The 14,043-nt window shown below is 44.8% G+C and overlaps 1 protein-coding gene across 2 annotated transcripts in view; it reads left to right on the plus strand.

Annotated features, from left to right (window-relative positions):
* NARS2 (asparaginyl-tRNA synthetase 2, mitochondrial) overlaps positions 1 to 14,043 on the plus strand; it is an 80,191-nt gene that overhangs the window by 19,526 nt on the left and 46,622 nt on the right. For both annotated transcript variants that reach the window (XM_032775724.2, XM_075061791.1), the window contains exon 6: positions 6,739 to 6,839. In XM_032775724.2, coding sequence (XP_032631615.1) covers positions 6,739 to 6,839 — 101 coding nt within the window. The remainder of the gene's footprint in view (positions 1 to 6,738; positions 6,840 to 14,043) is intronic.

Below are 14,043 nucleotides of genomic sequence, written 5' to 3' on the forward strand. Positions count from 1 at the left end.
AAGCCAATTATCGTGTGTAAGTCACATTTTTGGCAATATCCCAGGTTTATAGTTGGGGCCAATTTAAAGTTGGGCTTTTCTTGCTTACTTATCTCTAAATACCATAAAAGAGAACGGAAAAAACAAATATAAACACCACTAAATAATGAGTTTTTGTCCGTTAGGAATAATTGAATAACTTATGGGTGATCTACAGCGTTTCACCTGTTTGATTTCTTATATCTACCCATGCCAAGTATCCTGAGACGCCAAGTTTGGGGGAGAAGTTTTTAAAAAAGGAAAGGCCCAGTGTTTTTTTTTTTGTATTTGTATCTGAGTGTAAATGTTGGTTTTGCCTGAGAAAATATCATGAACCTGGTTTTGCTTGGAATTGGCAACCGTCTAGAAATGAAGGTGCAGACCTCAGTTGATGTGAATATTCATAGCTCTGGATTTCAATGAAGCAGTGCAGATTTACAACCTGCTGAGAATCTGGCTAGTTTAATATGGCAATAACGAAAACACGGCCGTATGGAGGTAACTGTCCTGTGATCTAAGAATACAGGTCCTACCGTGTGGATTGGAGGTGAAACAGCAGAGCTTTTAAAAAAAAAAAAAAAAAAAAAAAATAGGTTCCAAGCTAGTAAGAAAAATGGCATCTTGAAGAAGCTCAAAGGGACTAGAACCCTGAATGAGCTCAACCTAGCAACGCCCATGAGGTCCTTCTGTTTTACAAGCTGGGAAATGAGGCAGTGACAGATCACATGACAGGTCCTTGGCAGAGCTGGGAATAGATGCAGGGACCTAAATTTTGAGAGCTGGATATCTTAGGCATCTGAACCTACACCCAGATAAGTGGTCTGACTTTTTTGTTTTCAGAAATGTGCCCCCAGAGCACCCTTTGAAGGCACTGGGAACTGTGGTTGCTCAGGTCCTTTGAAAAGCAGGCCATTTATTTAGGTGCCCAGCTTTTAACACCCAGGTGTCCTGTCTTCCTCCCCTTTGCACATTGCTGCAGACCATGCTGTCTCCCCTGAGTTCAGAATCTGTTCCTCCTGCACTTAGCTGTCTGGTTCTGATAGGGTGACCAGACAGCAAGTGTGAAAAATTGGGATGGGAAGTAATAGGAGCCTATATAGGAAAAAGACCCAAAAATTGGAACTACCCATATAAAATTGGGACATCTGGTCACCTTAGGTTTTGAGTTCAGGTTTTTGTATTTCCTTTGTCAGAGTTTATAAGTGAGTTTTTTTTTTTTTTAAAAAAGGAAAGGAAAACAGCTGAACTCAGGTGTTGGCAGGTATGATGTGATGGAGGAACACTTCTGAATATTTTATTTTAAAATCTATCTATTTGTAATGTGTCAGCTCATTTAGTAAGGCTTTTAACACAGTTCCCCGTGGAATTCTCATAAGCAAACTAGGGAAATATGGCCTAGATGAAATTACTGTCAGGTGGGTGCACAACTCGTTAAAAAACCATACTCAGAGTAGTTATCAGTGGTTCTCTGTCAAGCTAGGAGGATATATTAAGTGGGGCTTTGCAGGGTCTGGAACTGCTCAGTATTTTCATTAACTACTTGGGTCGTGGAGTAGAGAGTACACTTATAAAATTTGCAGGTGATATCAAGCTGGAAGCAGTTGCAAACACTCTGGAAGACAGCATTAGAATTCAAAATGATCTTGATAAATTGGAGAATTTGATGTGAATTGCATAAGATGAAATTCAGTAAAGACAAGTGCAAAGTTCTATACTTAAAGGAAAAATCAAATGCAAAAATTTGAAATGGGGAATAATTGGCTTGGCAGCAGTACTGCAGAAAAGGATGTGTGGGTTATAGTGGATCACAGATAGAACATGAGTCAACAATGTGATGCTGTCGCAAAAAGAGCAAATGGGGTGTGTTAAGAGGAGCGTCATATATAAGACCCAAGAGGTAACTGTCGTGCTCTACTTGGCACTGGTGAGGCCTCTGCTGGAGTATTGTAAGAAAGATGTGGACAAATTGGAGAGTCAGAGGAAAGCAACAAAAATAAGAGAATTAGTAAATGTGACCTATGCATAAAGGGGGAAAGAAATGGAAATGTTTAGAGAAGAGAAGCCGGTGAGAGGACATAAGTCTTCAAATATGTACAAACTTTTTTATAAAGAGGATAGTGATCAATGGTTTACCATGTCCCTCGAGGGAAGTACAAGAAGTACTTGGGTTAGTTTCAGCAAAAAGAGATTTAGATTAGATATGAAGAAAATATTTCTAACTAATATTTCTAACTTGTTCCAGTTAAGCACTGGAACAAGTTACCTAGGGAGACTGAGGAATCCCTGTCAATGGGGGTTTTTAAGACAAATATCTGACAGGGATGGTCTAGATATACTTAATCCTGCCTCAGTGCAGGGGGATACCTTATGTTTACACAGCAACTTCAGTGCCTCAGAATCACCAGTTATTTCACAAACTGATCTCAGACTACTTCCATGGGGCTTGCTTCTCTTTTTAACCCAAGTGTGGTCACTGCTAGGATGAAACTTGCGAGGTGTTGCATGGTGCACAGCGACAGTACAAAGCTGTTTAGTCCAGGAAGTGTAGAGCACCATGGCCAGCTACAGGAGAAATTTGAAGTAGAACAGAATGTAACCACCCAAGAGGGAATTTAGCAAGAGCACCCGTATCTTGTGAAAAGTGCTCGAGAATCATTAATGACCACAAGCACTTGGAGCTTCTGTGCCTCATCCTAAAGATACGTTGGAGAAGGAATATTGTACATTAGAATGAAATAAACTTCAGCAACAGGAGAGGAAACCATCTGCCTTCATCAGGAAGGAGAAAAAATAAATGAAGAAATCTAGTGAGTAAACTTGAGGAAGGGGGTAGAGGGAGAAGATCTTAACTAAGAACCTTTAATAAGAAACCTTGATTTTTTTACATGGGCGCAGCCCCCCCCCCCCAAAATAAAATTAAAAAAAAATTAGGGATTACATTAATAAAAAAAATACTGAGTTTGAAACCATTATAATTTCTCCTTTTATTAAAGGTGGACGTATGTAATCATGGTACAAAACTACTTATTAAAGCAATATCCAACAGCTTTTCTTTTCTTTGTAACTCTAAGCCCTCCCCCAATAAAATTGTTGTCTGTGCCCAGCTAAATGTTCCAGGATGTTTCTTTGTGTGCACATTGTCCAATGACCTGAAAAGATACGCAAGAGCTGGAAGAAAAGGTCATTTGTGGCTCTGTGCCTGTATTATCTCCATATTCCAATCATAGAATAACAATGAAGACTCGATAGAATATTCCGTTTTCTTTTTTTCTCATTACCGTAGTGCTTTTTCTGATAGAATCAAGTTCATTCCCCTGTGAAAGGAAAATAGCATTGATTAAAAATTTTTTAATAAACTTTAGGCACCTGTCTTAGATGGAAAATACCCACCCCCACTTCCTTATCAGACTTAAAATTGAGCCTTTATGGCAGTGATGTGTGAAACCAAAGATATTCTAATGGTAGAAATTCTTAAAGATTTTATTTTGCATGATCTCTGTGGAGAAGAATGAACTTGTGCTTAAAGTTCAGGACTGGATTGGACAGTCTGGGTTTGTTGTCCTGTATAGCTTTTCAAGTCATTCAAAGCCTTTATTTTGGATGCCTCCATTTCTTAAAAACTTAGGAACTGATTTCCACTCCCCACCCCCTAAGGTTCTGAACATTTACAGCTCCAGTTAGCTGTGTGCGCTCAGCTCCTCTGAAATTCAGGACCTAAGTGTCCCAGTCTGAGCTCCTGAAATTAGGTTACCACTGAAAATTCAGGCTTCCACCTCTGTGTCTGTTTCCTCATCTGTGAAATGGGTTGAGTAGAGGCACTCCCTCTCTGTGCTTTACGTTGTACCTTGTTATACTCTTCGGTTGCCCTTCCTACTATAACCCTGCCTTTTGATTTCCTCTCAATGTAAGTTATGCTCTCTTGCAATAACTTACACTTAAATTACATGACCATTTACATACACTACAAGCAAAATTCAGAGTTGCTAACCCACTTCTAGTCCTACAGGTCTGTATAACTGAAGAACTGAATATTTTTAGCTTTCTCCAAGGGCCCCACAGTGGCATATAAATGTGCATCCCCCACATCTATTACAAAATCAATTTCTTTATTATTGCTATTTGCATTACAGTAATGCTTTGGAGGCAGCAGCAACAATCAAGGCCCCACCCAGGACTGGAAACCTAGTAAGAGATGGTCTGTGTCCTGAAGAACTTGGTCTTACAAGTCAAAGGAAGTGCTCTTCTTCCCATTGCACAAATGAGAGACTGAGGCACAGAGAGATTGTGACTCATCCAAGCTCATGCCAGGCATCTTTGGCAGAGCCAGGGAACTAGACCCAGTTCTCCTGAGTCCCAGTGCAGTGCATTATTCACAAGACCTTCCTCCCTAGCTCCTTTCTGCTGCACTCGATGGCTTTTTTCCCTTGTCTGTCTTTTTGCTTTCTATTACTACATTAGTAAATTATTTCAGAGCCATCTAATAACCTTAGGTATGCAACAAAGTATTAAGGGCCATATCCTGCGCTTGATATGTATTCTACCATTGATGTCAGCGGAAACCAGGCCTCTACCAAAATTTAGCCTAGTCATGTGCTTATAATGCACCAATCCTGTAAACGCTTAAGCACGTGCATAAATCGACTCATCTGACTAGTCCCATTGATTTTGATGGGACTGTTCATGTAAGTATTTAGACACGTGCAGGATTGTGAGGGGCATAGTTTTCTGGGTACTTTTCTAATAGCTGAACACACTGTTGTCTTACAGAAAATTTTTTATAATGCCGTTCATTCTGTTGCTGGGGTGGGGGGTTGGGAATAGGAACGTGTATTTGTTATAAACCATGTTTCATGGTTTATATAAACAGGCAGTCCAGTGTTCCCTCTACTTTTTCCCACCCATGTGCAGAATTAATTTTATGTGCACCAATATGGAGGTGATGTGTGACACATCAACTCCATGTTGGTGAACAACAAAATTCATGTGGCGGGGTAGGGCCAAGGGGTTCAGAGCTGGGGCAGAAGGTTGGGGTGAGGACTCCAGCTGGGGATGAGGGGATTGGGATGTGGGCAGTGCTCAGGGCTAGGGCAGAGGGTTGGGGTGCGGGGAGGATGTGGGCTCTGGGGTGGGGCCAGGGATGAGGGGTTTGGGATGCAGGCTTTCCCAGGGCTATGGTGGAGAGAGAGGACTACCCCAGCTCGCTCTTCCCGCAGCAGCACCTGGGCTGGGGGGAAGGAGTGCCTCTCCCCGCCATGGCAGATCTGGCTGGGCTGGGCCAGGCTGGGAGAAGGGCTCCTTTCCCCGGCAGCTCTGGCAGGGCTGGGCTGGGGGAAGGGCTCCTCGACCTGGCTGGGTTGGGCAGGCGGAGGGGCGCCTTTCCCCAGCCATGGCATCTCCGGCTGGGCTGGGAGAGGGGCACCTCTCCCCCGTTGGGCCAGGCCGGGCCAGGGGACCTGCATGGCCCTACATAATTTGCTGCTCAGCTGCACAGCCACGCAGCTTACAAGGAACCTAGGCAGGCACCCATAAATCATGTGTCCCTCTCCACTTTCCCATATATGCAATTTATAACAAGTTAATGGCTTCAATACATGGACATGCCACTACTGTCTGAATTGGGGTGGGCAAACTACTGCCCGAGGGCTGCTGGGAAGCAGGATCGGGGGCTTGCCCCACTCTGTGCAGTTCCTGGAAGCAGCAGCATGTTCTCCCTCTGGTTCCTATGTGTAGGGGCAGCCCAGGGGGCTCTGCACACTGCCTCTGCCCAAATGAGCCCCCTGTAGCTTCCATTGGCCGGGAACTGTGGCCAATGGGAGCTGCAGGGACAGCACCTGTGGATGGGGCAGTGTGCAGAACTGTCTGGCCATGCCTCCACGTAGGAGCCATCGGGGGGGACATGCCGCTGCTTCTGGGAGCTGGTTGAGGTAAGTGCTCTCCAGAGCCTGCACCCCTGACCCCCTCCCATGCCCCAACCTCCTTTCCCAGTCCTGATCCCCCTCCAAACCCCTCGGTCCCAGCTCAGAGCACCCTTCTGTATTTCCAACTCCCCAGCCCCACCCCAGACCCCGCACACCCAGCTGGAGCCTTCACCCCTTCCCGCACCCCAATCCAATTTCGTGAGCATTCATGACCCGCCATACAATTTCCATACCCAGATGTGACCCTTGGGCCAAAAAGTTTGCCCACCTCTAGTCTAAATGATCCTCAAGAGCCAATTAAGAATCTCTTTTTGGTATATTTTCAACTTTGGAGTTGGTGTCTCTCTCCCCCCCCCCCCCCCCCACAGATGTTCTGTAGACTACTTCAATGACAACAGGTGATACCATCTAAAATCACCCTGAGGCCCTGTCTAGACTGGAGATTAGCCCCAGGTTCTCATGCAAATCATGGCTTTCCCTGTCTACATTAGGGGTTTGCGTGGTGCAGCTATGCTGAAATAGGAGGTAATTGCCAAGTTAGAAAAGGCCCCAAACTGATTTTGAAATGGACTTACCTTGAACTACTTTTAAAACCAATTAGACAATGCTCCTGGTGTAGACAAGCCCCTGGTATATGGCTTTACTCCTGGAAGCATGGGACCTTGTTTTGTGGGGGGTTTTTTTTTTCATTTGGATTGAAGCACCTGTAATTTTCAGAGAAGGGGCATGAGTGATAAATTAGGAGCCATGGTCCTTAATTGTCGATTAATAGTCTGGCATGTTGTCTGTTCTTGACTTACAGACATCAGATAAAGTACAGGAACCTGGGGAAAACTCCCATTTCTTCAATGTTCCTGCCTTCCTGACGGTCTCTGGACAACTCCATCTGGAAGTGATGGCTGGGTATGGAAATCTTTTCTCTTGATCTAATGGAGTCTCATAAAACTCGGTCAGAGCTTCTGTCCAGTAGGCTTTGTTTCACATGTTCCACCGTCCATGTGCTTGCCAAACACCCAGTTGGGCAACGTTTTGTGGTCAGTGCTGGAGAGTCCAAATCACTGCTTGGAGAAAGCTGGATTCCATTTGAATTCTGGAGAATGAGTTGGGGTGTAAATTTAAGATACATGCACTCCTCCACCCCTTCTGGAAGAAAGTCAATGAGAGGTTGGCACAGAGATCCAGGCTGAGACATGACTTTTGTGTAATAACTTAGTTGTCGTCATTATCTGTTATTTGTCCAGGACCTTATTATCATATCCAGCATCGCTCAATGGGGAAATCTGCTTCCCTTTAGGCCAGTGCTGTTCCTGTTCTTTGTTTCTCTTACTTCCCCATCCTCCTTTCTCTGTTTCCATCCCTTTTCCCTGTATTTGTGTGTTTCCTCTCTTCTTCCCTCTGCATCTCCTTCCCTGCAGAACTCCCCGTGCTAACCATACTTTCGCTCCCAACACCTCCCCTTTTTCAGCTGTGAAAGTAATCAGCAATTGAATAGTTGATAATATTGCAGTGTTGTCATTAGCCTTCAGTGTTAACACCCCCTGAGATTTAGGGGATGTGAGAATTCACACCTATCAGTGCCACTGTTTCAGTCTCTCTGCATGCTTGGGTCTGGTCTACACTAAGCTTTCACAATGATTTAAGTTAATTGTTAGATTAAACCAGTGGGTCCCTCTCCCCACCTGTTGGTGTCATTCTGTCGACACAAAGATATTTCTCTCAGGGCTTATCTTCACTACCCGGAAACGCTGCTGCAATCGATGCAGTGGGTGTCAATTTAGCAGGTTTAGTGAAGACCCACTAAATTGACAGCAAAGTGCTCTCCGGTTGGCCCATCTTACTCTTCTTGGGGAGCTTGAGTAGTGAAGTCGCCTGGAGAGTGTCTCGATACCAGGGTAAGTCAATCTAAGCTACATTGACCCCAGCTCCATTATTCATGTAACTGAAGTAGTGTAACTTAGGTCGACTTACGCCGGTAACAAAGACAAGCCCTCACTATAGCTACTTTGCACTGATTAAGTCTGTGCTTCTCCTGATTGAACAAAATTGGTATAAAAACTGAGCATTTAGCAGGCCTCAGAAAGACAGCAGTGTGTCAGCTTACCACGCAGTGCGCATTCGGAAGATTATCTTCGTAACCATGGGGAGAGAAACTTTGGTTTTTAATAAACACTGGTTCTGAAGAATTGAATGTTCAGTGGCATCCTCAGAAATACATCACACAGGCTGGATGTAGCCCACAAGGCCGGTGTTTGAAATCTCTGAGTTAGAGAACAGGATGGGGAGACTTGGGTGCTAGTGTGGCCTCTAGTGCATATTTGCTTTGTGACCCTGGGCAAGAGGCACTCTTGCTTCAGTTTGCCCATTGAAGAACTGGGTATAATAACCTACTTCATGCTGCTGTTGCAAAACTAATTGACTGTCAGTAAACAATCTTCCTCTGATAGAGTCCAGGCCAGAGAGAAGTCAGACTTGTATAGTATCATATATCCATTGAACGCTAAGGGTGAAATCCTGATCTCGGTGAAATCAATTGCAGAACTCCCCATCACTGCAATAGGGCCAAGATTTCACCCTTAGATCGAGGATATAAGGTGCTGTGGAAGTTTTACTTCTCTCTGGCTTGAGCTTTAACAGCACACCAAAGTGGCTACAGTCAGCTGAGGTGCTTACGCTAAGTTTTCCCGAGAGTGGATATGCTTGGCGGGGTGTCCTTGACTTGCTCTCTGACTAGCTGCCCCTACTGTTCTGATAGAAGTGGAGCTTATTGACAGCCTAAGGCTATTGTATCCTCCAGGGAGCTGATGAGAGAGTTGAGAGAAGGCTGGTTATTTGTAGAGGGGAGGTGTCTTTCTGCACCTCTCAAAAAAGGTGGGTTTTATTTGTGTGTGTGATGAAATTACATCCATGCCCAATGACCTCTATTGGAGGACATATTCCTATAAATCAAATAAGGATGAAACAGTATTTTAACTTAATAACTTCTCCATTAAATTAGTCTCTTTTCTCAGAATAGCACATAGCCTACTCTGGGACTAGACAGAAAACTAATTGAACAAATACTGGGTCTTTTCTTCTAAATATTACTCCAGTGGCATCATTCAGATGTTCCTCATTATCTAAAAAGGAAAAAAATGTGGGACCTTGTCTCACATACTGTAGTACAGTATGTTATAGCTTCATGCTTTATTCTGCAATAACATGTTGTTTTTCCAGGCATTTTAAATAGACCAAATGCCAACTAAATTTAGATGAGCTATATTTATCCTTGATGATCTATAGCTGTTCTGTGAACCTGCTCCTCTTATTATTTTTTTTTGGTTAGGCACAACATATTTCTGAGGTTTATAACCGAAATGCTATTAAATAGCTCAATCTTCAAAAACAGACCAAGTGAGAAGTCCCTGTGGGCTCAAAAATATCAGTCATGGAGATACACCTCTACCCCAATATAACGCTGTCCTCGGGAGCCAAAAAATCTTACCGTGTTATAGGTGAAACTGCGTTATATCGAACTTGCTTTGATCCGCCGGAGTGCGCAGCCCCACCCCTCCGGAGCACTGCTTTACTGAGTTATATCCGAATTCGTGTTATATCAGGTCACGTTATATCGGGGTAGTGGTGTACATCATAGTTTCATTGAGATATTAACTGTAACATAAGAGCTACCATACTGTGTCAGACCATGGTCCATCTTGCCCAGTATCCTGTCTGCGTCAGTGGCCTATGCCAGAGCTTTGGGGTTGGTGTACAGAACAGGGCAATTAAGGAGTGACCCACTCATCTTCTGCTTCTGGAAGTCAGAGGTTTAGGGTTGCTCCAAGCGTGGGGTGGAATCCCTGACCATCTTGACTAATAGCCATTGATAGACTTATCCTCCATCTAGCTTATCTAGTTCTTTTTTCAACCCAATTATACTTTTGGCCATCACAACATCCCATGGCAATGAATTCCACAGGTTAATTGTGCATTGTGTGAGAAATTACTTCCTCTTGCTGCCTATTAATTTCATTGGATGACCCCTGGTTTTTGTATAGTGTATAAGGGAAAACAACACTTCTCTATTCATTTTTTTCATACAATTCATGATTTTATAGACCTTTATCATATGCCCCTTCGTTCTTTTCTCAGCTGAGCAACCCTAATCTTTTTAGTGGCTCCATGTAGGGAAGCCGTTCCATACCCTTGATCATCTTTCTTGTCCTTCTCTGAATCTTTTCCAGTTCCACTATATCCTTTTTTGAGGTGGGATGACCAGAACTGGACACAGTATTCAAGATGTGGGCTCACCATGGATTTATGTAGTGGCATTCTGATATTTTCAGTCTCATTATCTATATTTTTCCTAGTAGTTCCTAACTTACTATTAGCCTTTTTGATTGCTGCTGAGCATTGAGTGAAAGTTTTCAGAGAACTGTCCACAGTGACTCCAAGATCTCTTTATTGCGTGAGAACAGCTAATGTATAACCCATCATGGTATTTATTGAGTTGGGATTATTTTTCCCATTGTGCATTATTTTGCACTTATCAGTGCTGGATTTCATCTGTCATTTTGTTGCCTAGTCGCCTAGTTTTGTGAGATCCCTTTGTAACTCCAAGCAATCTGCTTTGGACTTACAGAATTATTCAAGATAGTTATCTGCAAACTCTGCCACTTTACTTTTCATCCCCTTTTCCAGACTGTTAATGAATATGTTGAACAGCACAGTTCCCAGTACAGATCCTTGGGGAGACCCTGCTGTTCATCTCTCTCCATTGTGACTGTTTATTCCTAACCTTTGTTTCCTATCTTTCAACCAGTTACTGATTCATGAGAGGACCTTTCCTCTTACTCCATGGCTGCTTTCTTTCCATAAGAGTCTTTGGTGATGGAATTTCTCAGCGGCTTTCTGAAAATCCAAGTACGCTATAACAACTGGATCACCCTTATCCACATGTTGTTGACTGCCTCAAAGAATTCTAATGGATTGGTGAGGCATGGTTTCCCTTTACAAAAAACATGTTGACGCTTCCCCAACAAACCATGTCCATTTATGTGCTGGATAATTCTGTTCCTTATTATAGTTTCAGCCAGTTAACCCGGTACTGAGGTTAGGCTCACCAGCCTATAATTGCCAGCATCTCCTATTGAGCCCTTTTTATAAATTGGCCTGACATTAGCTTCCTTCCAGTCATCTGGTACAGAAGCTGCTTCTTTCTTTTTTCTTTATGCTGCTTTTCTTGGTGAATGTCACGGTGGCGGCAGCATGGAGAGTAGGGAGGACTAGACCCCTCTTTTCTCCACAACAGGTGTCAGCTCGTTCTGGGGGATTCCCCAGCATTCCCAGGCCAGCAGGGAGATATAATCCCTCCAGCATGTGCTGGGTCAGCCTCGGGGCCTCCTCACAGTAGGACGTGTTCAGTAGAGTTCCAAAGGAGGCCTCCCAGCAGGCATCTTTATCAGGTGGGATGCCTCCCAGCGGGCATCCCACCTCAACTAGCTCCTCTCAATCCAGAGGAGTAGCAGCTCTACTCCAAGGTTCTCCCGAATAGCCAAGCCCCTCACCCTATCTTGGAGAGTAAGCCCACCCACCCTGCAGAGAAACCAAATTTCTTGTACTCTCAATTTCGTCCTTTCGGTCATTACCGAAAGTTCATGACCATAGATGAGGATGGGGACATACATTGACCTTTAAACCAAAAGCTTTATCCTGGTTCCTAAGGATTTTTGGGGAAAACCCTGTTCCATCTTCCCCGTGTAGCCAGGTCCTGCTCTGGCTTTCTTTGGAAACAGGAGTGGGCAGATATGTTCAGAAGTCTGTTAGTAGCAGGGATGGAGCAAAACAAGGATGGGAGACAGGAAATAGCTCTGGGTTCACATACCATCCAAAGGGAGCAGAAAGAAACAGGAAAGCGGCTTACGAAGAGCATTGAAGAGAGCTTACTGAGAAGATGGAAGAGTGTGGTTGGGTTGAGTGGGTAAAAGCAGAGGTTCCTTAGCTGCTCTTCCCAAGCATAGAGCCATAGGGATGAGCAGACAGTTGGTTGGTAAATAGCCTTTGGGAACAGTTTTAGATATTTCTCTTTCTTCCCTGTGCCTCATTGCAAATTCTTTAGTGACCCACAAGGTCTTGCATAGAGATGGAACTGTATTTAGCTTTTGCTGCCATAGTATCTAGAAACTTGGTTTAAAAAAGAAGACTCTGCAGGAACTGCTTTTACTCCCGGAGAAAGGCTGAGATGATGTTCACCGCTCCCTACTCACTCAGTCTGATCCCACAGGAATGGCCTGCTTTTCAGTGCAAAAGCAAAGTAACCTTTATAAGCAACATTTTCAAATTGGCTATTGATTGTATTTAAACAGAAGGCTAGTCTAGACCTTAACTGTATGCAGCCTATTGGCATCCCAGGGGTGGGCGGGAAAGCCCGCCCACTTCTAAAGGACCTCCCCCCAGCCTAAGGGGAGGATCCACAGGGCTAGAACACCAAGTGATTCCGGGGGACAACGAATGAAAAAAAACAGGATCAGGAGTGAGGTCAGAGGGCTAAACTAAGGGAACCGGATGGGGAAACCGAGCAGAGAACCCCGGACAACGCCCACTGCTCCTCAAAGGCGTCAAGGGAGCCAGTGGACGCCGCCCAGAGGAACTCCGCCCGGATGCGTGAACAGACGGAGGAACGGAAATAGGCCCTACAGTCGCAGGAAGTCCCGTCGGCCAACCTCCTCTCCCGGGTGTTGTAGATGGCTAGTTTGGCCAGGGCCAAGAGGAGGTTGAGAAGGAGATCCCGCGACTTCGTGGGGCCACGGATGGGGAGTGCATAGATAAAAAGGTGAGGGGAAAAGTGCAACCAGAAACGTAAAAAGATATTCAGGAGGAGCCGGAACAGGGGCTGCAACCTGGCGCACTCCAAGTAAACGTGCGCCAAGGTCTCCTTCACGCCACAGAAAGGGCAGGTGTCGGGGACAGGGGTGAACCGCGCCAAGTACACACCCGTGCTCACGGCCCCATGAAGGAGCCGCCAACTGACATCCCCAGCGGGCCGCGGGACCAGGGCAGAGTACAAGCTGGCCCACCGGGGCTGCTCACCCTCGAGAGGTGGCAGGAGGTCCCGCCATTTGGTATCGGGGCGGGACGCGAGGGTGAGGTAGTGAAGGGTGTGGAGCACGAGCGTGTACAGATGTTTCCGTGGCGCGGTCTGGAACAGAACCGGCTGCACATCGTGCAGCCGGCTTGCAGAGAAAGGGTGAGGGGGCCGATTGGGTCCACGGGGCAGGGGCCCTATAAAAAAACTGTATGCAGCCCGCTATAGTTCACCGTAGCTTTTGCCTGATTTCCTATGTATTTCCTTCTAGTTACTTTCTCTGAAGCATGGATATTTTTTCACTCATTCATCTATTCAGGTTCGTGTCTGTCCCTCATCACTATAGTAGTCTGTGTTTGTACAGCACATATCACAATGAGGTACTGGTCAATGACAGGCTTCTTGGTGGTGCCACAATAGTCATCATAATTAAGCAACCTAACTAGCATTTTTCACAAATTATGTCCCTTTGTAATCCTAAAAACAGAGACCTTACTAAAGCACATGAGACTTCTGAGATTTTATGTGCAGCTCGCTTTAGGGCATCCTTTCCCAGAATGTTAGGTATGCCCTCCCAAGAAGGTGTGAAGTATTGGCTGCGGTGACGAGTGCAGAGCGGCATCTCAGTTATTCTCCAGAGTCTCAGCTTTAAGGTTAAGACTCTGGCTGTTCTAGTTGCACAGAGAATCTAAAAATCTTGACCGATGTGTAACAATGCAACATTGTCTCCCTAAGTTTGCTGAGAGCCTGAAAAAATAGCCCTGAGATGTGAACTGTCGTATTCTTTTTGCTGGCTGCTCAGATGTCAGTGATACTTGAAATGTCAATATTTCACTGCTCATCCGAACATGGAAGAAAGAAGCAGTATCACACTAGGAGGATCTATGGTATTTACTGGGACTGACCACTCATTTTGGGGTAGGCTTTAAAAACACAGAGCAGGGCTGAAAGATGACCCCATTGGTTTCATTTTCCTGAAGAAGGCTTAGCTTTCAGAAGGTTTGGAAATGCTGCCTTAAAGAATGATGAAATTTGAGGCTTAAATGG

The sequence above is a fragment of the Chelonoidis abingdonii genome, chromosome 1, assembly GCF_003597395.2.
Source record: "Chelonoidis abingdonii isolate Lonesome George chromosome 1, CheloAbing_2.0, whole genome shotgun sequence".
NCBI lineage: Eukaryota > Metazoa > Chordata > Testudines > Testudinidae > Chelonoidis > Chelonoidis abingdonii.